The sequence below is a fragment of the Dermacentor albipictus genome, chromosome 1, assembly GCF_038994185.2.
Source record: "Dermacentor albipictus isolate Rhodes 1998 colony chromosome 1, USDA_Dalb.pri_finalv2, whole genome shotgun sequence".
NCBI classification, from domain to species: Eukaryota; Metazoa; Arthropoda; class Arachnida; order Ixodida; family Ixodidae; genus Dermacentor; species Dermacentor albipictus.
Window position 1 is genome coordinate 122206124 of NC_091821.1, and position 24128 is coordinate 122230251.

Genomic DNA, 24128 nt, shown 5'->3' on the forward strand with positions numbered 1-24128 from the left:
CATCACCATTGACAGGCACGCACATAGTTTGGCCGCACTGCGCGATCCCCCTCTATAGTGAGATAATTTCGATTCTTTTCTGGTCCTTACATTTGAAAGGGAGAAAATAAAAAATAGAAATGAAGCTAAAATATGGCCGTTTACGACGAGTCTTGTCGCACAGATCGCCGAAACCACAAGTGCTATCGGTGCGAACAACAACAACAAAAAAAAAGCGGTGCGCGTGGTGCAGTTTGCACCGTCATCACCCGCGCGGACGAATCTAACTTGCGACATTGTTTATTTTTTTTATTCTTTCCCGGCAAAACTAAAAATATCTGCGGATAAATTAAGTTATACTTTGCGGCTTACTTGCCTTACCTATCGACAGGTCAATTGCGCGCCATCACGCCGCTGAAGCGAGCGAGGCCGGCTGCGCATCTGCTTGTTTTTCTATTTTTGGATTTAGGCTGGTTTGTTGGGCTCCCGGCGAATTCATGCGTTCCTTCTGCACTGCGACACGGCACTACTGCACTATTGGACTACGGAAAGGTGAGACATTTTGACAGTCTGCGACGCATTTCAAGCAATTCGACTTACGGCACGAAATCTATAGACGTGTGATGCAATTAGCAAAAGAAAGCTCGGCCCTCGTGGCGCAGTTAAACTGAGTTAATGACTCTTACTGGGAGATGTTTGAGACGCTTTCTAAGAGCCCCAACATTATTTTAACTTATTTGGGTTGTTTTTGTGCACGCTAGTCGCACAGGACGCTGTGACGCAGTTTCGCGTGTACTGAATCTTATTGGGACAAGTTTTGGTGCTTTCTCTGACCCCCAACATTGTTATAACCTATTTCGCTACTTTTCTGGGTACTTCTCAAGCGCAGTGGCCGCGCCCGGTATTGTGACGCAGTTAGCGAAAAGATCGGCCGTGGTACGCAGTCTCGCGCTTTAATGCATTGTACAAGACAAGTTTGTGGCACTTTCTCTGACGCCCAACGTTGTTGAAAATTTATTTCGGTACTTTTTTGCTACTTTTGAGGCACGCACGCCCCGCCTGGCGTTGTGCCGCAGTTAGCGAAAAGCAGCTTGGCCATCGGGCGCACTTTTTTCGCGTGCACTGAATCTTACTGGGACAAGTTCCTGACGCTTTCTCTGACCCCCAACATGATTGCGATTTCGTTAAATTTTTGGATAATTTTGAGGCACGTTCACCGCGACTATCGTGACGCAGCGAAAAGCAGCTCAGCCGTGGGGACATTTAGTTTGGCGTGTACTGAAACTTAGGGGGACAAGTTTGTGACGTTTTTTATGACCCCGCAACCAACGTATGCCTTCTTTCGGTACCCACGCTTGTCGAAAACGCGACGAGCGATTGCCAAGAGTAATAAGACGGGAGTGTGTTGCTTGCACCAGCAGAACGCGCAAAAGATAACGCCGAGGAGCTCAAACACCAGGAAATTGTTACTCGAAAATTCTGCCTTCTGAACGACTGAAAACAGGCTTCGCACCCAAGCATTTGTCTTGAGTGCGAGTAGAAGGCATTCTGCGAGCGTCCAGCATGGTCTGAGAGCCTGTGTTGTGGCCACCTCTGTGTAAAAGCAGCGTACTGTCGCGTCCGTTGAAGCCATGTTCTTTTGGAAACGTGCAGTCGCCCATGTATTTGTGCTCATAATGCGCAGGAAGGCCAGGAAAAAGGGAAATGCTTGGAAATAGGATTTTTTCGTCATATATGTACGGTATTGTTTGGGATGAGTTGGGTATTTCCTACGCCATGTATGTAAGAGCGAACTGCTTTTGTTTGTAATGCTGCCCAATCACCACTTTCGCACATATCGCCTTTACACGAATTATTCCTATAAGGTGTTAATTCCAGAATTACACATGCTTCTAATTTACTTTTTTCAGCTCACGTCGTCCGGTAGAGCTTCGTACGGGAACTACTGCTGCTTACCTGGTGCCACAACTTTGGATGACTTGGTGTTGGGCTGTTGAGCACGAGGTCGCGGGATCGAATCCCGGCCACGGCGGCCGCATTTCGATGGGAGCGAAATACGAAAACACCCGTGTGCTTAGATTTAGGTGCACGTTAAAGAACCCCAGGTGGTCAAAATTTCCGGAGTCCTCCACTACGGCGTGCCTCATAATCAGAAAGTGGTTTTGGCACGTAAAACCCCAAATATTATTATTAACTTTGGATGAATGCACAAAAAGCCCGCAACGAGCATTAATATAGAATAAAATGTAAACATTTCCTCATTTCACAAGGCGTCTTGCGTCCTTATGAAATTGCACGTCGCATATTCGATGGAGGCTTCTAAAGATCGTTCGCAATCAATTTTAATAATAAAACGATTCCGCGCGGAGACCGCGCGCGGTTGAGCTGTAGAAGCAAAAAAAAAAGAGAAAAAAAAAACGATCAGCGCAGCAGGCGTCCCGTGTACCAGCTAGCGTTCAAAACGCGCGCGCCCAAAACCGAAACCGGAAGTGTGGATCAGGTATTAACACCGACGGCTTGGTGCACTGCAGCCACCCATAGAGCCGCTGGGCTCTATGGGAGGGTCCACTCTTGTATAAATTATTTCTCTGTGTTTGCTCTTTCAATCGGCAGACCTGCGCAGCTCGGTATCACTGGCAGCCGCGACGGTGGCCTGCGCGGGCGTGCCGAGAGCGTTTGGCCGTTTGACTCCCAAACGAGCTTAGTGCAGCCAAGTCGGATGTGCGCACCTGTCAGTGGTGATGACTGGACGGCGCACACTACACCTTCAGTTATGCTTGGGCCACGCGCTCCGCTGTTGACGTTTCATTTGGCGCTGACAGTACATCGCTTCAGTGCCTGGCCGTGACACTTAGCAAACCTCTACTGCCACCTGAGCTACTCTGAGACTACGAACATCTGTTCGCCAAGTAACTAGGACTTGTCAATAGATTCACTCATAAAATGAAAATTCGTGAGTCCGCTAACCCCATTACCAGCAAGCTTCGATATTTACCATTTACTATCCGCGAGCAAGTGTCAGCTGAAATGCAGGAATTTGAAGCACAATATATTATTGAGCATGTTGATGCCTCTGAGTGGGTTCCTCCGATAGTCGATGTTCGGAACAAAGATCAATACGAATATGCATTGATCCCAGAGAACACGGCAAAGCGATAATCGTCGACAGCTTTCCGCTGCTTTGCCTGCACGTTAACGAACCACACGTGGTCAAAAGCAATCCAGAGTCTCGCACTACGGTGTGCCTCATAATAAGACCTAGTTTTGGAACGTAAATCCCAGAATGTAATTTACAATTGAGTTGCCTGCAGCTAAGCCTGCTGCTTCTCCATCTATGCCGCGGGCAGATCAAACAGCGCGCAACAGTGAAACGCAGCGTACGAAGCCATTGTCGCAGCATCAAAGCACCAGCGCCACGGAAGCACAGTCGAGTGAGAAAAACTCCTATGCGCTAAGCAAGAAATGGTGTTTTTTAGCAGCCAGAGAAATGTCATATAGTGACGAACTCGAACTACAGTGCCCGCGGTTGAGCGAGGGTACGAGCGGGCGTTAAAGATGATGATGTATGTCATCGGCATGCATCGGCATCCTGTGAGTTTCTAAATGCAACGCTGACATCTGTTATTTAGTGGATCTAGTAGAAAGTTATTTAATTAGTGGTTTTAACGAACCTGCACAGCGAAGTATTCTACAGCGACACGGCTTCGCACCGATTTTGAAACACCCGTGATCCATTGAAGTATATTTTGATACTTTTGTGTAGAGGAGCATGAATGGCCGCAGTAGAAAGCGATAAGAGCCAGCAGATTTCGCCAACCGCTTAATATTGTGTTCGTGCGTGGTTACTTATAAAGAGGCTATAAATTTATTTATCTGTGTCCATAACCATGGGATGTTGTAACAAAGGAAGAAAAAAAACATTCGGTTTTTCTTTTTTATTGGGTTAAAATGGCTGGTTCATGCTCACCGTTGTGGCAGGCAGATGAAGAAGAAGATCGCGACACCGAGGCTCCAAGAACTATGGAAGGTGAGACCCTTGACTGGCAGTTTTCTGGTATTCTAGACTAGTTCCAACACGTACGATTATTGCGGCTTCGTTGCAACAATCAAAGCATTTCTGCGTGCTTATGCAGCGGAGTGTACACATAGTAGCTGGCCTGACTTGCGTAATTTTTACGCTTACTCTTATACGGGTCGTCAAGTGAAGTCTTGTGGGCCGACACTGATTTAGAAGTTGCAGTGCATGCGGAAGAGCTTGATGGTCCAGAGCGAAATTAATCGAAAAAGAAATTATACAGATCCAACGCATGTGAAATTGGTATCTATGCGAAGCGAAGCTTTCGGGAATCGGTTAAATACGAGGCAACTAGATGCGATGCGTCGATTTGCGTTTATTCTCGTGCTGATCGACGTGTAAGCTCGTACAATGTGTATGTTTATGCACCGCAAAGGTGACAACTTTATTGTCATGCAACGTTTATATTCATACACGTGACCGTTCACAATCTGCGCAAAACGTAAATATCGAATCAGGGGGACGCACATTTTGAGACGTCGACGCAGCCACACCACGAGGTATAAGTTGATGTATTATGCTCCTCGAGGGAAGAATGCTGATGAAATGTTTATGCACCGAGAAGTGCGACACACGTCTAAATATACCTTGAGGCCTCTCTATACCTCCTGTGACACAGTGTTACATACCCAATGGCCCAGGAATGAGGTGTCCTAAATATAAGAAAGTTAAGAAAATCACAGAAGCCGTTATATATTATGCACTATTCCGTTAAGAGACACGTGTGCTTTAGATATACAAATCTTCCCACGTTATACGCGTGCATGCCTTAATAATGATTTATTGATTTTACACGCAGAAAAGAGGTGCGTCAGTTAAAATTCTGCGCGATATAAGTCTGAGCTAGCACCCAGCGGTCAAAGATGGGGATATTGGCGTAGGCCAAGAAAATCAAGGCAGCCATGTAATATATGCGCTATTATAAAACACCTGTGTTATTTATAGGTACCTATATGCTCAGATTTTATTTGTGATTTATTGGTAGATTACGCAGAACAGAGGTGCGATGATTGGCACTATTTTGACGCTCGACACCCGCTATGCTATATAAGCCGGTTAGCCGTAGCCTTCATTCGGCGCGTATATTGACCCTTTTCACGGCAATCCCGTTGGTTGATCCTTGAAGCCCCTTGATATGTTTGATCATATAGTGACGCGCCCATTGCTTGCTTCAGCTGCCTCCATTGCCTCTGTGCTTGCAATGGATGTACAGTCGCTTGCAATATAAGCTGCAACACGGTTCCCGAGTTCTAAGGAGCCCCAAGACTACACGGCGGCGCCGACAAACGAAAAAAAAATACTCAGTGCCCTTAAACTCTGTGAAGAACGATGACCAGCGAAGCTGTGTATGTGGGCCCTTTAACGGCGAGCTGCACCTCCGCCGCAGGTCGGCCCGGCATTGCACTATGTTCGGGATCGGCCCACGAATGGCGAGTGCTTAACCCCTGCTTCACCTCCGCCGCGGATCGGCCCGGCATAGCACTATCTTTGGGATCGGCCCACGAATGGGGAGTGCTTAACCCCTGCTTTGCCTCCGCTACGGATCGGCCCGGCATTGCACTATCTTTGGGATCGGCCCACGAATGGGGAGTGCTTAACCCCTGCTTCACCTCCGCCGCGGAACGGCCCGGCATTGCACTATCTTTGGGATCGGCCCACGAATGGGGAGTGCTTAACCCCTGCTTTGCCTCCGCTACGGATCGGCCCGGCATTGCACTATCTTTGGGATCGGCCCACGAATGGTGAGTGCTTAACCCCTGCTTCACCTCCGCCGTGGATCGGCCCGGCATAGCACTATCTTTGGGATCGGCCCACGAATTGGGAGCGCTTAACGCCTGCTTCACCTCCGCCGCGGATCGGCCCGGCATTGCGCTATCTCCGGGATCGGCCCATGTAGGGGGAGTTTTTCGCTTACCACGCCGACCACACGAAAATTTCCTTGGACAGTAGAGGTATACAGCTTCGCTGTAAAAATATTGTTTCATAAATAACGGTAATCGGAACGGTGTTTATACCTCTGATTTATTGTGTGTTGGCGCCGGCGCGCAGTCTTTGGCCTCTTCAATCTCGGGCCCCGTGTTGCAGTCATATTGCACGCGACTGTACATGACGCCGGTGTGGCTCTGCAAACCTCTGTTTCGGAGGATATCGTAGACGGCGACTGGGTGGACGACACGCGAAGCTTTGGCTACAGCTTTAAAGTAGATGTAAGCGCTTTCGGAGCCCATTACGCTTTGTCCAAACGGAGCGAGCAGCGTGTACGGTCCTTGTAAAAAAAGCGGAGTTAAATATGTATTCCAAGCTATCCTGACATTTCGCTTACGAATTGAATTATATCAGTGTGTTTAGCTCTTCGTTCTTTATTTAACAAATACCTTTAAGCAGCGGCTTGTCACCTTTCTGACTCAATAATGTTACCCGAGCGGTCACTATATAATTGTTTATTTGATGCACAATCAGGATCGCACGTGCGTGTGCTCAGTTGCGATAAATTTGTTCTTGCTGGGCGTAACTCTTTTACGTTGGAATACGTTGTAATGTATTCATCTTATACCGTAAGATGATTTGTACGTTGTAATAGCTTGTGGCAAATAGGGATTATCGCTAGTCACTCTCCTACTGTGTGGTCCATTACAAAACGTTCAGCTTCGAACATTAGACAGTTTTAGTATAGCGTAAAGCAGCAAACGCAAAGAGTTAGCGTTGCGTGCACCACACTGCGCATGCGCTGTACGTAAACGCTGCTGGAGCTCTTACGCTATTACGCTATTTTCGAGATTTAGCGGGGAACGCTAACGCACGCAAGGGGAGCCTTACGTACGCCAACATGGCCGCGCCAGTCGAAGTGAGAGCAGCCCGCTTTGGATCTATCGAGTCGTCGGCCTGCACTGTTAGGCCCATTCGTTCCCCACTAATGCTCGTGTTTGCTTCAGATTTGTGTGATGATGCTTCGACAGTGGCGCACAGGTGACAAATGGGCGTTGTTTACGATAAACGCTCTCGATTAGCGGCGCAGTAGGCTTAACGAGAGGGTTTGCTAATGTTTGCTCATGTTTGCTGTATCCGCCTCGAGATGGCGCCCAAGTGTATTTCGCTCTAAAACCCCTTGATAATTTGAAAGTAGTGACACTCTCCTCATCACGGCGCTTTCCTCCTCGATTCTCCTCGCCCGCCGGCTGCGCACGGCGCGCTATATTCCTCCTGGGCTCCCGCGGATGGGCCGCAGGCTTCTATGGAGGTGTGTTACTTTGGGCCAGTTGCGCGCCCCAGTGGGGCTGAAAATTTTGAGAAATGCTAATAACAGCATCGATAATGCTGGAGGCAACGTTTATGAGGAGGTTGGTTTTTTCTTAAAGCCGTATGAACGGGGTATACAGATTTAAAGGGAGCTTTGAGGCGAGTTTTATACTCCAGACAATTTTTCTGCCACATGATCAGATGCTTTATTAGTGCGTCTGATCTAGTATTGCTTGTGACGCATCCCTTTGTGTGTGACTTATTAAGCGAAAGCCTTACACCTCTGTTTAAAGGTCCCGTTGTGAGCTACAGAAGATATCACGTGACCGAAGGAAGGCGGGAAGCGAACCAAAGCATGTGCAGCCGCGTAAAAGAGATGATTAATGATTACCAAAGTAATGATTGATTAGTGATTGGATTGTTGTTCATGCACCCTAATCCACCCCAATCGGTCTTAATACCCTTTCATCAACACTTCACCTTAATCCACCACAATCCGTCTTAATCCTCCTCCACGCACCTTAATCTTTATTCATGCATCTTAATCCTTCGTAATGCACTCTAATCCACCTTAATATTTTTAATATACTCTAATCAACCTTAATCCTCCCTAATACACCTTATGTCAACCACTAATGATTCATTAATTAACTTGGGTAATCATTCTCTTATACAGGGGTGGACATGCTTTGGGTCCCCTCTGGCCTTCCTTGGGTCACGCGATACTTCCTGTTTACAACGCGACCTTGAAACATAATGATCTAAAGGCTTTCGCCTTAAACCTTAAAAAAAGTTCAATTTTGACTAGTTAACGCTGAAAACCTACAATACTACGGGGATACTTGCCACTAATTTTTTCAGGGCGCAAAGCAGAATCAATAATACTGCGCTTCCGACTGAATAACAACAATTAGCGACGTGCGAAGTGATGGAGCCGCCGCAGAATATTCAGCATACTGAGGACAACCGCAACAAAAACGCTGGTTAGCAGGCCGGAAGAATGAGAAAAAAATGCAGCATTACGGGATGCTTTGCTACGAGCTATAAGAAAGACGCCTCAGCTCGCAAACAACGCTGTTCTTTGTCGGAACAAAGTTATTTCGGCCAATGTCATGCAGCCACTGCTTCCTGCGCAAGCCGTCACGCTTTCCTTGTGGTATAAAAACGGCATAACCATTTTCAGGCTTCTTGCTGCAGTTATATGCGCAACAGCCTGGCATAGCGCTAGCACATAGAGCAGGAAACACGGCGTACAACGTTCGCTACGCCGAGCTAAAGCGCCGAGCCAGCCGTGCTCAGGAGAAAAATGGCGCGAATGAAAAAGAGAAACACAAGCAAAACTCAAGATCCGCGCGTTTCTAAGGGCAACGGCAGGGAGACCAATCGTCGTGCAGAAAAATAGGGGCAAAACTGGTTACCGCGGGGGAACACGCAAGGGGCGAGGAGGAGGCGAGGAGGTCGCGCGGCGGCGCCAGAGTACAAAGAGTGTCGTTACTTTCAAACTATCAAGGGACTTTATTTCGCTCGTTCGCTTGTTGTATAGCCGCATGTCAAGTTGATGCATGTCACGCTTTCCACGGCAAAACACAGTAGTGTGGTAGGTGCTGTGGTCACAATGCGTGTGCGTTTTACCAACGACGACGATATGAACCTTGTGAAGGAGGTTTTCGCCTTGAACCCATTCGGACGGACGTCAAGGTGGGCGTCCGTTGAAAAAAATTGGAAAGAAGTGGGAAATCCGCTTTCTGGAAGCGAAGTTGCCGGCGAAACGTCCCCTCCGGAATAGCTTCGATGTTGAGTGGATCTTGAGGACACGCGGTCGCTCTCGTTCCCGAAGCATAAGGGCGTCTATGTCATCCCAACTTAAAAAGGACACGTAATATGGGTCCCACAGAACACTCGATCGAAGCATGCCAAGAATAATCGGTGTGTTTCGCGACTCTCGACAAAACGCTCAAACCAAACACCTACATGCGTAATTAACGCAGTGACTGTGACTATCGATAAGCTTGACTTCGGGACACACTTGCGGATTCGGCATTGGATAAGCTCGACATTTCGTGTGGATTTGGCTTTCCAGTACTTTGTGTCTTTACATCTAGATGGCGCTGTATTTGTTTGCGTTAACGTTAACACTTTTCTCCGTTCCGGTATTCTAAAACACTACCTTGTGCCGCGCAGTGCAGTATTCTTTGCGTTAGCGTTGCGTCGCACGCTAACGCTAACGCAAGGATTTTACGCTATACTAAAACTCTATTAGTATGCTATCGGCGTAGTCGATGTCAACCATGCTTCGCCACATTGATTCAAGTATACACCCGTTCACTTATTCTTTATACGTTGGTAATAGAGTGGGCGATAAGTTTGCGTGTGAGTTTGGGTGGATGTGTTTAGATCGCATGCTAGAAACTTTCTATATGCCAAGAAGCAGCGCTACTCTATTTGTCACTGTATAGCGAGCGGTACTCACTCGCGCAGACGTCCCGTGGTTGAAGTCTTTCCTTGGATGTTAGCGCTACAACGCTGGCGGATGAGTGAATCTTTTTTTTTTTATTCTCGAGGGAAGCCGTGCATCGCGAAGAGCCGTAACACAGGCATACCTTATGCAGCAGCGGTCCGTCAACTTGGACAGATTCATTCCATTCTTGAATATGCCAGTCACAATTTTTGCAGCCAAATGCTGCACACTTCTTCACTCCACCGCTCCGCATTTGGCAGCATGAATGGAGCGCAGTCATCATCATCATCATCAGCCTGGTTACGCCCACTGCAGGGCAAAGGCCTCTCCCATACTTCTCCAACAACCCCGGTCATGGAGCACAGTGCGTTAGCGAAAACCTATTTCCATTTCTGACAGCTGACCACACAAATGTAGCGCAGAAGAGGTAAAGGTTTGGTATTCGTGCACTTTCGCTGATGAACGTGCGGCGCCATCTAGTGTTCCTGTACATGCTCCCGCAGGGAGCCTGTGGGACCGTGCTGCGAGAGCATATACATAAAGCATATACAGGAACACTAGCGCCATCTAGAACCCCTTGATAATTTGAAAGTAGCGACGCCCTCCTCCCCGCGGCGCTTTCCTCCTCGATTCTCCCCGCCCACCGGCCACACGCGCTGCGCGCTTTTTCTCCTGGGCTCCTGCCGACGGGCCCGCAGCACTCTATGGAGGCGCGTTATTTTGGGCCAGTTTTGCACGCCCCAGTGATGTAGCAAATTTTGAGAAAGACTGATAACAGCATCGATAATGCTGAATGCAATGTTTACGAGGAGGTTCGCTTTTTCTTAAAGCCGTATGAACGGGGTATATTAACATAAAAGGAGCTTCGAGGAGAGTTCTATACTCAAGACAATTTTTCTGCCACTTGATGAGATGTTATACTTTGTGCGTCTGATCTAGTATTGATTCTGGCACATTCCGCTGCGTGTGGCTTATAAGCGAAAGCCTTAGATCTCCGTTTCAAACTCGCGTTGTGAGCTACAGAAAATATCACGTGACCCAAGGAAGCCCGAAGCGAACCAAAGCATGTCCAGCCGTGTATAAGGGATGATTACTTATTATCAATGTTAATTAATGATTGATTAGTGAATGCATTGAAGAGCAAGGTGTATGAAGGAGGATTAAGGTGGATTAGGGTGGATTAATATACATTACGGAGAATTATGATGGAATAATGAGGATTAAGGTCGATGGAGGGGGATTAGGGTGGATTAAGGTGGACGGCGGATTATGGTAGATTAAGGGGTTAAGTTCGATGAAGGAGGATGAAGATGCATTAGTGAGGAATAGGGTGAAACACACTGCAGTGCTAAACATTATTGCCTGCAGAATGTTATCTGCCTTACTACATCATGACCACAATCATGATTGATTGCTCAACCTTCGTAATCAAAGCGCATTGATGCAGTCATTTCGGCTTGTGTTAAACCAATGGAAAAAGTTTCCTCACAGAACAAACCCACAGAAAGGCGGTTTTAAAACATTCGCTATAAAAGCAATGATTCCCGGCCTCCGCCTAGATGTCTGTATCAATAGCAAGCGTGCGCGATCATGTGAACACCCCTTGCACATTGCCAGTATCCGTGATAAAAACAAATAATAGTCGCCGCCCACTCATGCGTGCGTGGAAGTGCAGTTCAAACCAAATTCCAAAAATCCACGGTGTCCTTAGGTATGGCCTAAGAGACGCGAATCCGAAAACCTTGTCAAGCCTACCGTAATTCACCTTAATTCACCTCCATCAAACATAATCCACCATAATCCACCTAAATCCTCCATATCTACTCTAATCGACCTTAATCCTCCTTCACCCACCTAAATCCACCCTAATCCTCCTTAATACTCCTTAATCCTTGTTCATGCACCTTAATCCTTTATACACCCTAATCCAGCCTAATTCTCCATAATTCGCCCTAATTGATCTAATCCTCCTCCATCAACCCTAATTCACATTAATCCACCTTAATCGACCTTAATCCACCTTCATACACCTAAATCCGCCCTAATCCTCCTTAATACGCCTTAATCCTTGTTCGTGCACCTTAATTATCCTTTATACACCCTAATCCAACTTAATCCCTTCAATCCACCCTAATCGGTCTTAATACGCCTTCATTACCTTTAACTCACCTTAATCTTCCTTCATTTATCTTAATTTACCCTAATCCTCCATAATACACCGTAATCCTTGTTCATGCACCTTAATCCTCCATAATACACCCTACTACAACTTAATACCCCTAAATAACCTTAATCCTCCCTAATCTACCTTAATTCAATCACTAATGAATCATTCATTAACTTGCATTAACGCGCAACACGTGCAACCCCCGAGGAATAGCAAACGCGAAGGAAGCGCATTGCACGAATACATGCACTGTAATAAATTAACTCTAATAACCGAATTTCTTCCGTAACGATGTCCACGACTTGCTGGGACGGTGGGACCCTTCCTAACGATTGCAGAAGGGTAACGGCCATGCCTGTTCTTCTTAGGACGCCGTTGTTACAGCATGGCCCACTCGATGACCAGACGAGCGCGTGCATCGGATGCAAGGTCTGAACCGCGCGTTCGAGCTGCTGCAAAGCAACTCTACAGAAGCAGAAACATGTGGGCCTGAAACCCGCATGCCTGTACTGATGGCAAGCGGCGGGAGCTAGAGCTACTGTATATGCTACGAAAGGTGGTAGCATATACTGTAATTCTAGCCGGAGCTTGAGTCAGCAGAAGCTTACACGGACAGCCACTACCACGGCCGCTCGATGAAAACGCATTTGTGTCTTTTTATAGAGCGGCCATGTCAGTGCTATGGTGGCTAGAAGGGAGAGGTGACGCCAACGGCGGATGGAAGCCGCTCCTCCATTTCAAGTCGGGCGTAGGTGGCGCTGTTGGCCGTAATGCGATGCATGGTACGCGCCGCTGGCTTTGAGCATACGCAAGGACGCAGGCCTGCCGTGCACGCAACGCGTCGGCCTTTCAGTGATGTTGTTGCAAGCAATGGTTTAGCTCATTAAACGCTAGTCGAACGTGACTACGGCTGACAGAATGCAATTTTAAGCCGTGGGGGCGCTGTGGTTAGGGCGCCCGATTGTTGTGCCCAAGGACGAGGGATGGCATCCCGGCCGCGGTGGCCGCTTTTCGATGGAGGCGAAAAACAAGGCGCCCGTTTGCTGTGCGATGTTAGTACACGTCAAAGAACCCCAGGTGGTCGAAATTTCCAGAGTCCTTCATGCCTCCACTACGGCATCTCTCATAGCCTGAGTCACTTTGGCACGTGAAGCCCCACAAACAAAACCATTAAAAGCGAGTTTGTTGCCCCTGCAATACATGTGCTGCGTAACACATCGGCGTATCTAAAGCGTTATTCGCGAATCCTATCAGTTTCAGGAATTGAAGGGTCCGAATGAGTCCCGTGTGGTCAAGATAGCGCATGACGACAGTAGGAGACACAGACCAAAAAAAAAAATAGGATTTAATTGTTTCGGGTCCGTGCAATTGCATTTTTTAAATAACGTTGCCTCAGGGCATAAAGAAATGTGTAAAAAGGAAATTAAAAGGGGTATTAAATGAGAGAAAGAAAGGTTGGCTGTTCTTTGGCCGGTGTCTTCCACTCCTTAAGTTTCAGTAATATGAAGCGTCAGCTTACTCCTAAAAATGTGAATGGGGTTCAGAACAGGTAATACAAAGCATAGCAAAAATTTATTGCACATCGTAGTAATAGCAAAGCACTGCACATCATACATTCAGGGTAATTCAAAATACAAGATATCACATTTACACATGCTTCTGTGTAATTTGAAAGAAAAACATTAAACATTTAACAGCCACTAAGAAATGGGGAGGCAATGATATCACTTTCCACTAAATAAAAAATTAAGACGTTCGACCTTGAAGCAACATGCAACTTAGCGCACCCTCCTAAGTTTAGAGCACCCTCCCTGCTGCTTCGACGACACATAGCCGGACGTGCAGCCAGGGGCGAAGCAGTGACGCTGCCTCGCGTTTTTTTTTTTTGCGTTGGAATTCATCTGTTCGGCGAAGTCCGGCACTCACATTAACATGTCAGCAGCGAAACACACATTGCCATAAACGAGAGAACACTTTGGCAGCCGCGAAGAAACAGGAACGCTGTCGCGCCGGCCAGACACCGCGGGAAGCTGCACACGCGCGCAACCGCGTGACTGCATCTTGACTGCATCGCCAAGTAAATCGCCAAGCTGACCGCAGCGCCACCACGGTCTTTGTGGCAGCGCATGAACGAGAGGATCGAACTTTCTCGGCGGATATGCCGGCACTGGCGTCACCTCCCCCTTTTAGCCAGTGCTAGCCACCCTGACATGGCTTCCGCCATGGTTGCTCACGCATCTCCGTGTTTTCGTCGCCTAGGAAACACCGCCGCATGCGGTGCACCGTACGCGTTATAATTGCTCACAGCAAAATAAAGCTATCTTGGGACTCTCGACGCTACCGGCCATGCTACCGTCGCATCCTGTTGCGAAAAGAGGCAACCAAAGACTGCACCGACAGCGCTGGAAGTTTCTGCAAAGGTTAAGACGTGTAAAGTATAAACCAAAAATCTTATTATTAAGCATTGAATTGTATTCATAAAAACTGATTGACTAAAGAAAAAACGCTATGAAAGAAAGTAAGAAAAGACATTTTCCCGTCATAAATATTGTCTGAACAGCAACTAAATAAAGTTGACAAAGAAGCCGAAAAAAGCTTGTACGCCTGTTAGAGTTCTGTATAATAGAGTAGCAGTAGCATTGCCCTTCCCCGAGCACTCACGTAACAATACATGGCCGTTCGTTCACTAGCTAGGTAAAACCCAAGTATGTTGTGCTTCAGAGTGAGCGTTTCAATGTGAAGACCAGAACGCAAGGGAAGCTCCACTGTATGTTAGATACAAGCAGTGCCACAAGCACTTCGATGAGTTGACGCCGTGTTTCTCTGCTTGCGGACACTGAAGAGAACAATTTTGCTTGTGTTAGTAAATCCCCCTTATGCAAACACCGAACAGCCGCTCTTACTGTGAGGAGAAAATTCTTAAACCTGAAAAGACGCTAAACGAAAGACGGGTCGTAGCGCTGCTGCCTTGATGTCCATCCTGTACGTGGTCGCCTGGCCGGTCAGCGGGTACGGAAAACATCCCCTAGGCGCCGGGGACTCAGAGCTGCACGCCTATTGGCTCTCGCCTCAGGCTACTTCCGCTAGCATGGCGGCACCCAGGGCCGTGGCCTCCGACGTTGCCTCCGAGATTCAAGTTTGTTTACGCTGCGCTGCCGCCGCGGTGAACGCGATGCAGTAGTTGGCACTGACGCCCATTTGGTGATAGGAGCACGCATCACTTGCATTGTCGTGTATCCGAGGCACGTGAAGCAACTTGAATTGCTTCAAGTTGCGCAAGGGTTGTGTGCAGGCCTTTTGACAACGCCACGCCTCGCTGCCGAAAGCCGCGTCGCTCCGTTTTTAACGAAGCCGAAAAAGCATTCATGCGGAACGTGGACACGCGCCACATCGAGAAGGAAGAAGACGGCCGCAGCATGATCATGGAGCCATGTGTTGAGGCCACAGCAATAACGACGACACGGTGAGTTTTTGTTGCAGTTCAGAGTGCATATTCCCGAGAGCGCTGGTACGAACAATTAATACTTAAGGCCGCATACGTTACGCGGATCGCGTGCTTGTTCGAAATATTTTGACGCCACACATAGTGACTGAGTGCATGCCACGCGGAATGAGAAGGACGCATATACCGTATTTTCCGGTGTATAAGACGCACCCTTGTATAAGACGCACTCGCCATATATATCTCATTGAAAAAGTTGGTATATAAGACGCACCCGTGTATAAGACGCACCCCAATTTACCCACTTAGGCTAGTCAGGGTTAATTAAACACGCTTGATCGACCATCGCGAAATGAACCATGGGTGGACTCATCTGATCGCATAAAAGCTCCGTAGAGCTAAATAATGTTATCCTACCCACCTACCTACCTATCTGTGAGAAGTTCTTGGTTTATGGTTTATGGGGTTTAACGTCCCAAAGCGACTCAGGCTATGAGAGACGCCGTAGTGAAAAGCCCCGGAAATTTCGACCACCTGAGGTTCTTTAACGGGCACTGACATCGCACAGTACACGGGCCTCAAGAATTTCTCCTTCAAAGAAATTCTAGCCGCCGCGGCCGGGATTGAACCCGCGTCGTTTGGGTCAGCAGTCGAGCACCATAACCACTGAGCCACCGCGGCGGCCTATGAGAAGTTCTTAAGCAACGCTAAGTGATCGCACTCACGCCATACCCGCCCACGTTTTAGCAAAAAAGAAAGAAAAATACGACGAAAGAACTCTCCCATATGTCCATAACAACATTTTATTTTTACTTAAAACCATCGAAGTCTTCATCTTCGGATGCGCTCTCAAAAAGCTCGCCCATTTCTGGAGGCAACGCGGCTGAAGCATTCTCTTCATACTCAGAACCGCTGGTCTGATTGTCGTCGTGCTCGGTTGGCGATGAAGCTAGCAGGCCAGCCTTCCGGAACCCTGCAGTTATGGTTGCCACTCTAACAGCACTCCAGGCCTCATGGACCCACTTCGCAACTTCGATGTAAGAAGCGCGCCTCATGCGTCCAGTTGCGGTGTAGCTGTGCTCGCCTTCCGTCATCCACGCCTCCCAAATACGTCGCAAAATAGCTTTAAAGCTGCGGTTGACGGAAATATCCAAAGGCTGTAGAACCTTCGTCAAACCACCGGGTATTATTGTAGGGGTACAGTTCTTCGCCTTGATTTGCCTCAGTGTCAAGTCAGTAATGTGCGCCCGCATGCTATCCATAACCAGAAGGCCTTTCCGGGAGTGAAAAAATCCATCCGGGCGCTTCGAAAAGCACTTTTCGAGCCAAACTCCCATCATTTGCTCATCCATACAGCCCTTCTGGTTAGTTGTGACAATAACACCAGGCGGAAAGCTTTCTTTTGGCATCGTTTTCCTTTTAAAAATTATCATCGGCAGCAGCTTTGTTCCGTCAGCACAGCACGCAAGTACGACAGTGAAGTGAGACTTTTCGTGCCCAGTTGTTCGTACTGTGACAGTCTTATCACCTTTCTGAGCGACACTTTTTGACATAGGGATGTCAAATGTTAGAAGCACTTCGTCCATGTTTACGATGTGGCTGTCGATGATGTTATTCTTTTCGACTTCCTTCTTCACAAATTCATGGAACTTCTCCACTTTCTCCCCGAAATCGTCTGGTAGTTGTTGAGACATTGTCGTTCGCACTCTTATTGACAAGACTTTGCGCTGCATAAATCTATAGCACCATGACGGCCCACCAACAAAATCAGCGGCACCGATTTCACTCGCCAAAGTGCGTGCTTTCAAGCGCAACTGCACGGTTGACAGAGCCCTACCTTGAGCCCGTTGTTCAAGAGCCCACTTGAGGAGCCGGTCTTCAAGTTCAGGCCACCGCGCCTTCTTCCCGCGGTCAGCCTTCTTTCCGCTCTTCATCGCCTGCAGTTTGGCGGACGACTGTCGCCACGTGCGAATCATCTTCTCGGTGACGTCGAAATGGCGGCCCGCAGCCCGATTTCCGTTTTCGGTAGCATACTCGACCGCAGATAATTTGAACTTTGCGGTGTAGCTCTTGCGCAACTTCGGTGGCATACTGTAGTAAGACCGAGCACGACAGGTGTAGGTAGTGGAAAACACACGCCGAAGTCACCAACACAGACGTAATACGTACACGGTTGCGAAGTTGCAAAGAATGACTAAAAAAGAACGCCGGCTTGGCTTGTCTTGACAATGTCGAGAAGCGCGACTGTCGCCATCTTTGGGAATTTCACATTACTTTTGCTTGCGCCTCCGAAACGACCGCGTGTTTGCGATTCTGGAAGTCGTCATCCCCGCCGTTTCATGATAAAGTTCACCTAAAAAAAGTTGCGCACGGCGGTCCCCGTATTGAAGTATTAACCGTGCTACTACCGCATCATTGGTAGTGATATTTTTTCGGTGAAAAAAGCTTGAGCATGAACCTGAGTAATTTCTGAACCCGCAAAAAAAACCGAAAAATTAGCATATAAGACGCACCCTTGTATAGGACGCACCAGCAAGATTTTTGGAAAAAAACCGCCTCTTATACACCGGAAAATACGGTATTTGCAGATGTGTGTCCATAAGCTTTCAAAGCATGCGTCAAACCGTAGGCACATTCCTGCTGCTGCGCGTGCGGCTTAGCTCTGACCCCCCCCCCCCCCGCCATTCTTCGTGGGATATGATTTTCTTATAACCGCTATGTGTGAAGGAAAAAACGCAGGGCCAACACGTAATTGTCTTGTCTCTTATAGGAATCAAGCGTAGATCAATGGGGAAAGTCTGAGCTTGGTACGATTCTTCAGTTATGATAATAGAAAACGATAATTTCTGATGGCTTCAGCGCATGGCATTTCTGTAATGCGGCAAAGCATTCAGTGTCTTGCAGTGAAGCGAGTGAGAATTTTTTCGCATACGTAGTGTGAGCAACGCGTTATTGTAATAACTGTAAACTCACTCGGTCACGCTTCTAGCCTTTATTATTATCTCAGGTGCTCCCCTGATCGCACTAGCGTTCTCGGAAATATGCACTTTGAACTGCAACAAAAACTTACCGTGTCGTGGTTATTTGTTGTGGCCTCAACACATGTTGATAAAGATGATGATGATGATGAGGATGATGAAGCCTCAAATAATGGCACAAACCCACTACGGGGGATAGGCCACGAAAGCGTGGTAACATGATTGAAAAATTTAATAAATTAGTTAATAAATAACAAAAAAAGGAAAATAAATGAATAATCTAATATGACATATCACCTATAAATAAATGAGATAATGTAGTGTTTAATACGATAGTCAGCCTTGCCTTGATAGGAGTAGTAACAAGAACATATTACTGAAACACATAAAGGATATACTTAAACATGAGCTAGTTAAATTTCGAATGATAATATTAATATATGAACTGTGAATTTGTGTTTTTACTATTTCTAATTTTACTATTTTTAATTTTCTAAAGTAGAAGTAAATCAAATATGAAAACTACGAAATATTAATAAGGCATTCTTTTTGTGTCACATAGGAAATTAAAAATGGCTAGACAAACGTTCTTGTGGCTGTATCCTAATGCCGTTGCTCCAAGGGAGAGTATAACAGTACTGCTTAAAGGCAGTCCTAGATTTCGAAGCCGAGTTTCTAGACATCGTTTTCGATGAGTAGAAAACCTCCGACACGATAATAAAAAGTGATCGATAGATTCCGACTCAATGCAGAGGTAGCATAAAGGGGATACCGCCAGATCACATCTGATCAAGTAAAAATTAGGTCATGTAATGCGGCAACGGCAGCCTTGTAAATGATACTTCGAATTGCCGGTTAGCACACCATTGTCGGTTCCAAGATTAAATTAAACGCATGAAATCTGTAGATTTTGCTAATGACAGGCCTTTTTTGTCTTCGGTCAAAGAAAACTGTCTATATCTGACTGCAGTGTTGTGCGCAGTTGCCGGCAGAACAGATATCACCGGACCTGTTAAAGAAGCTCGTGCTAAGGACTCGGCTATTTCGTGGCTCCGTGATCACGCCGCCGCCGTCTTCCTTTTCGATGTGCCGTGTGTCCGCGTTCCGCATGAATGCTTTGGCAGCGTCGTTGAAAACGGAGCGACGCGGCTTTCGGCAGCGAGCCGTGGCGTTGTCAAAAGGCCTGCACACAACCCTTGCGCAACGTTGCACAGGCGTTTCTTGAAGCAATTCAAGTTGCTTCTCGTGCCTCGGATACACTACAATGCAAGTGATGCGTGCTCCTATCACCAAACGGGCGTCAGTGCCCACTACTGCACCGCGTTCACCGCGGCGTCCAGCGTCTCAGCGTAAACAAACCTAAATCTCGGAGGCAACGTCGGAGGCCGCGGCCCTAGGTCCCGCCATGCCAGCGGAAGTGCCCTGTGGCGAGAGCCAATAGGCGCGCAGCTCTGAGCCCCCGGTGCCCCAAGGCATATGTTCTCCGTGTACGCGGCCGGTCAGCTTATGGCGTGCGCATGAACGCACTAATTCCCATGGCGAAAGACATGGCCAGACGATTCGCACCGTGGAGAACATGATGGCTTGAATATGATGGGGTGGGGGATGGGTCTTTTACGCATGCGCGTAGGTGGACGAGGCGGCCTAGGAATCGGTGACATTGGTGATGGATTTCACGGTGACTGGCTGAATAGATGCGTGTACAATATCTCCCGCAACTGCATCTTTCTCTGCCTAGCCACTATCGATTAGGGGAAGTGTACCCGAATCCCGAAGGGTGTCTGTGTTGTCCACTAGAACAAAACAATTTGCTGACAGTATATTGGGCCGCGTCGGCATACAGGAGGATGTCGTCGACAAAGATGTGAGTCAGGGCTTGAGCCCCTGCATGGCAGCGGCTGGAGTGACGCTCCGGATGCATATGTTTCAGAAGACGTGCAAGAGACCTGAATGGTCGTGCGTAAGTCACGATGGCGCTGATGTGGGAGGGACTGCAGGACGGTCGGGTAGGGTAGTCACGGGGTAGCCTAGTTTGCCTATGGATGGATGGATGAATAGATGGATGCTACGAGCGTCATCTTTGAAACGGTGCGGTGGGTTGCACCACCAAGCTCTTGCTCCTCTTTTGCCTGTCATACGTATCTCTCAAAAGAAACACACGCACACAAAGAATTCCCAGCATCAGATTTCCGGAACCACTATTGGGAACTTTGTTTTTGTACGCCTCCGTTGTTTGTGGTTTCCCCACTTTTCTGCCACCAAACCTCTAAACGCCTTTAACTAATGTGTATTGTGAACATATTAACTTTTCCCCTGTCATACCTGAACCCAAGGGCTCCAAGGAGGCCTGAGGAGTCTAAACGGACAGCTCGGTCCTCATCTTCACATTCTAATAAAACATGTTTCATCGTTTCCCTAGCTTTGCCGTTCGTTTCGATGCACTGGATGTTGCTTTGGTTACTGACTTTTGTTTATTCTACTTCGCATATGCATGTCATATACATATGCAATGTGGAACAGAGAGCAAAAGGGAATTGCCGATATTCTAGTTGACATTAAGATAAAAAAAAGTGGAGCTTGACAGGCGAGGTAATGCGTTGGGCAGATAACCGGTAGACCATTAGAGTTACAGAATCGGTGCCAAGGGAAGGGAAGCGCAGTTGAGGACGCCAGTAAGTTTGGTGGGAGGATGAAATTAGGAAACTTGCAGGCGCAAGTTGGAATCAGATAGCGCAAGAAAGGGGTAATTGGAGGTCGCAGGGACAGGCCTTCGTCCTCAGTGGACATAAAAAATAGGATGATGATGTCGTATTTCATGATTATTATTATTATTATTATTATTATTATTATTATTATTATTATTGATATCAGTGGTATAAATGAAACTACATCCCAGGTTGCCTGGGATGTAGTTCAACGAAGACGTTGAATTTTAAACTGCACGTGGTTAAAGAAACGTCGGAGCTAGTACTAAATCGCAAACATTACTATAATACCTCTGAAGGTGACCTGATCTACTCAACTGAAGATATCGCCCCGTGTAAGTATAATCAGGACCTTTCTGTATTATTTCTGACGCCGACTGCTGCATATGACGACTACAGGCTCGCGCGATTTATGTCAGTGTGCGGTTGTCGTAAACCGGAAAGTGCCTGTAATATACATGCCTTTGTTTGGAATCGCATGCAGCAACATTCTCTTAAGAACGGTCTGTGGCAATTTCAGTTGCAAAAAAATGAGCAGCTAGACATCCATCGTCAGTGTTGATAATCAATTCGGCTAATGCACGAACTAGTTAACAGTGTGCCACGAAATCGACATGTTTAATGGCAGTGACATCCCCATATGCAGGTTTTTGACTGTCGTAGCGCGTCAGAATTTATAGCGGTTCGTGCGAAGGCCGTCCGCCTTTCATTTAGTGTGCCGACTGAAAATTGCGTAGGACATGTCTTTCTGTTGTAACTAAACGTTTCGGTCTTGCGTAGGACATGTCCTTTCTTTTGTAAATAAACGTTTCGGTCTCTCCTTACCATTTTTAGGAACGATTTTCTCTCATTATTTCTCTCACGGCCATTTCCGAACTCTTTCCGCCCTGCTGTCTTCGCGCAAAGAAGAGGGTATGAGCCATGGTATGTGCTGACGTGTCTCACATGTGCTCCTCGATTTTTCGGCAAAAGGCCCGGTAATTCGCCCCAGCTCATGCAAGGTCTCACACAACGGCATCCGTGAAGTTACAAGGACCGTGTGGATACCGAAATCTGAGGTGCGAAACCATTTCTCTCCGATTTAGGAGGATTTTTTCTACGAGCGCAGTGTCGCTGCGAGCTAAGCCTGAAGAAAGCAGGACCTAGCGGCCGTGCATAGGCGTGGTACGGCGGGGCCATCGACCTTGCCGGGGACCTAGAGGCGACGTGCTTCAAGAAAATGGCGTCCGCTATGCGTGTGGAAGTGGACGGTGAAGAAATAATGCCGGATGAAGTTTCCGAGAAGTTTGGCTGGCGCGTCGCCGGTGAGAAGAAGACCCAAGAGCAAGAGAGCAAGCTAATGCCATCTTCGACTGGTCGTTTCTGAGCGCTCTGGAGCGCTCTCGCGAGCGGCGTTGTCTTCGGCTGGTTGAAAGAGGGTGCCCGCCCTGCGTTCGGCTGGTTCTTCTCGATTGCTCTCCTCCACCTTCGAGCGCTCTGAGGCGCTCCGAGCCCTGTCGTCGGAGCAGTCGTCGAAATTGAAACGTCATCGCAGAGCCGCGTTGCTGCTGTTGGCGACGGCCCACCGTTACCTAGGCAACCTAGGCCACTGCGACGAACGCTCGTCCCGCCGGCGCGTCTGCCGGTTTTCCCGGCAGCTTTGGATAAGCGAAACATCGGACGTTGGTAGTAGTCACGTGGTTTAGTATCTGCCATTGCCTCCTCCGAGAGCGAGTCGCACGTTTGGCTTGCGCGCTCGTCCTCTACCTCTGAACTGGGGGAACGCCGGATCTGCCCGACTCTGCTTCGGGGGATGGAAGCGACCAGCCGAAGATAGCATAAGTCTAACGCCGGTCAACGGAGGGCCGGCGGCTGCCGGGCATCGTCGCCCGCAGCGGAAAAATTTCAAGAGCAAGCTACTCAAGGCAGCGAGGATGCCTGTGTTGCCGAGGCAAGATATCAAGATCGTCATGCGTCCCAGGGGAGGTCTGAACATTGGGGAAGTATCTAGATTCGAGATCAGCCGAGCCATCGTCGCAGCTGCGAATGTGAGTGGCGAGGAGGTGACGCAAGATGTTGTTTGCCCGAACAAACAGCAAAACATAGTCGTTATCAGTACGCCTAAGCGAGAGAACGCGGACCGCTACTAGGCAGTCAGAAGCCTCACTATCAACGGCACGGCACACGAAGTCAGCGCCTACGAGACCGCCCCCCACGGCACCGTTAAGGGCGTCATCAGGGGTGTCCCGATGACGGACACTATTCAAGAAATCAACGACTACATCGCGCAAGAGTATAACCCCACTGCTATGCAAGCCAACCGCATCGGCAAGACGACAACGGTGGTCATCGCATTCGACGGCGACAAGGTCCCGAACTACATCAGATACGGCAACCTGCTGGTCGAGTGTTCGTTGTATCGCAAGCAGATCGATATGTGCTACCGTTGTGGTCGCCTCGGTCACCGGATGGACGTTTGTCCTAACCCCGAAGACAAGATATGCCACGGTTGCGGCATGAAGAATCCTGAAGAAAGCCACGTTTGCAGTAACCCCAAGTGCAGCCTCTGCGGGGGCAACCACCTCACCGCGGACAAGGAGTGTACAGCGAGATTCAAGACGCCATACGTCGTTCGTAAACGGCGTTGGGAACGTCAGCAACGAGAACAGGTGCAGCAGCAGCGGCAGCAGCCGAGGGGGCCAGCGTGGCAGCAGACAGCGTGGCAGCCACCGAGCGGGCGTCGCAGCCGCTCCCAGACCAGGCGAGGGAGAAGCACGAGCGATACCAGGTCACCATCGGCAGCTGGGGCTCGCAGGCGAGAATCTCGTTCGAGGTCCAAGTCGAAGACCCGGCGGAGCAACGGCGCCGAGAAACAGGTGGGCTGGGCAGCGGGGTCTCCCGTCGCTCTCGACAATAGCAATTTCCCTCCCCTACCCTCCTCCCGCCCTTCCAAAGACAACGAGTGTAGACACTGTTTGGAACTCAAGGAGATGATAGAGAGGCAGAACAATCAAATCAAGGACCAAAACAATCAGATAAAAGCAATGATGGAGCGTATCGAGACGCTCAGTAGAACAAAGAACAGTGATAACGACGTCATTGCAGTTA

The 24128-nt window shown here is 48.2% G+C and overlaps 1 protein-coding gene across 4 annotated transcripts in view; it reads left to right on the forward strand.

The window, feature by feature from the left end:
- The first annotated feature begins 3922 nt into the window (after positions 1-3922).
- LOC135904845 (uncharacterized) overlaps positions 3923-24128 on the forward strand; it is a 63011-nt gene continuing 42805 nt past the window's right edge. For all 4 annotated transcript variants that reach the window (XM_065435828.1, XM_070533250.1, XM_065435830.1 and 1 more), the window contains exons 1-2: positions 3923-4006; positions 21341-21376. In XM_065435828.1, the coding sequence (XP_065291900.1) occupies positions 3928-4006; positions 21341-21376 (115 nt within the window). In that variant the 5' untranslated portion in view covers positions 3923-3927. The remainder of the gene's footprint in view (positions 4007-21340; positions 21377-24128) is intronic.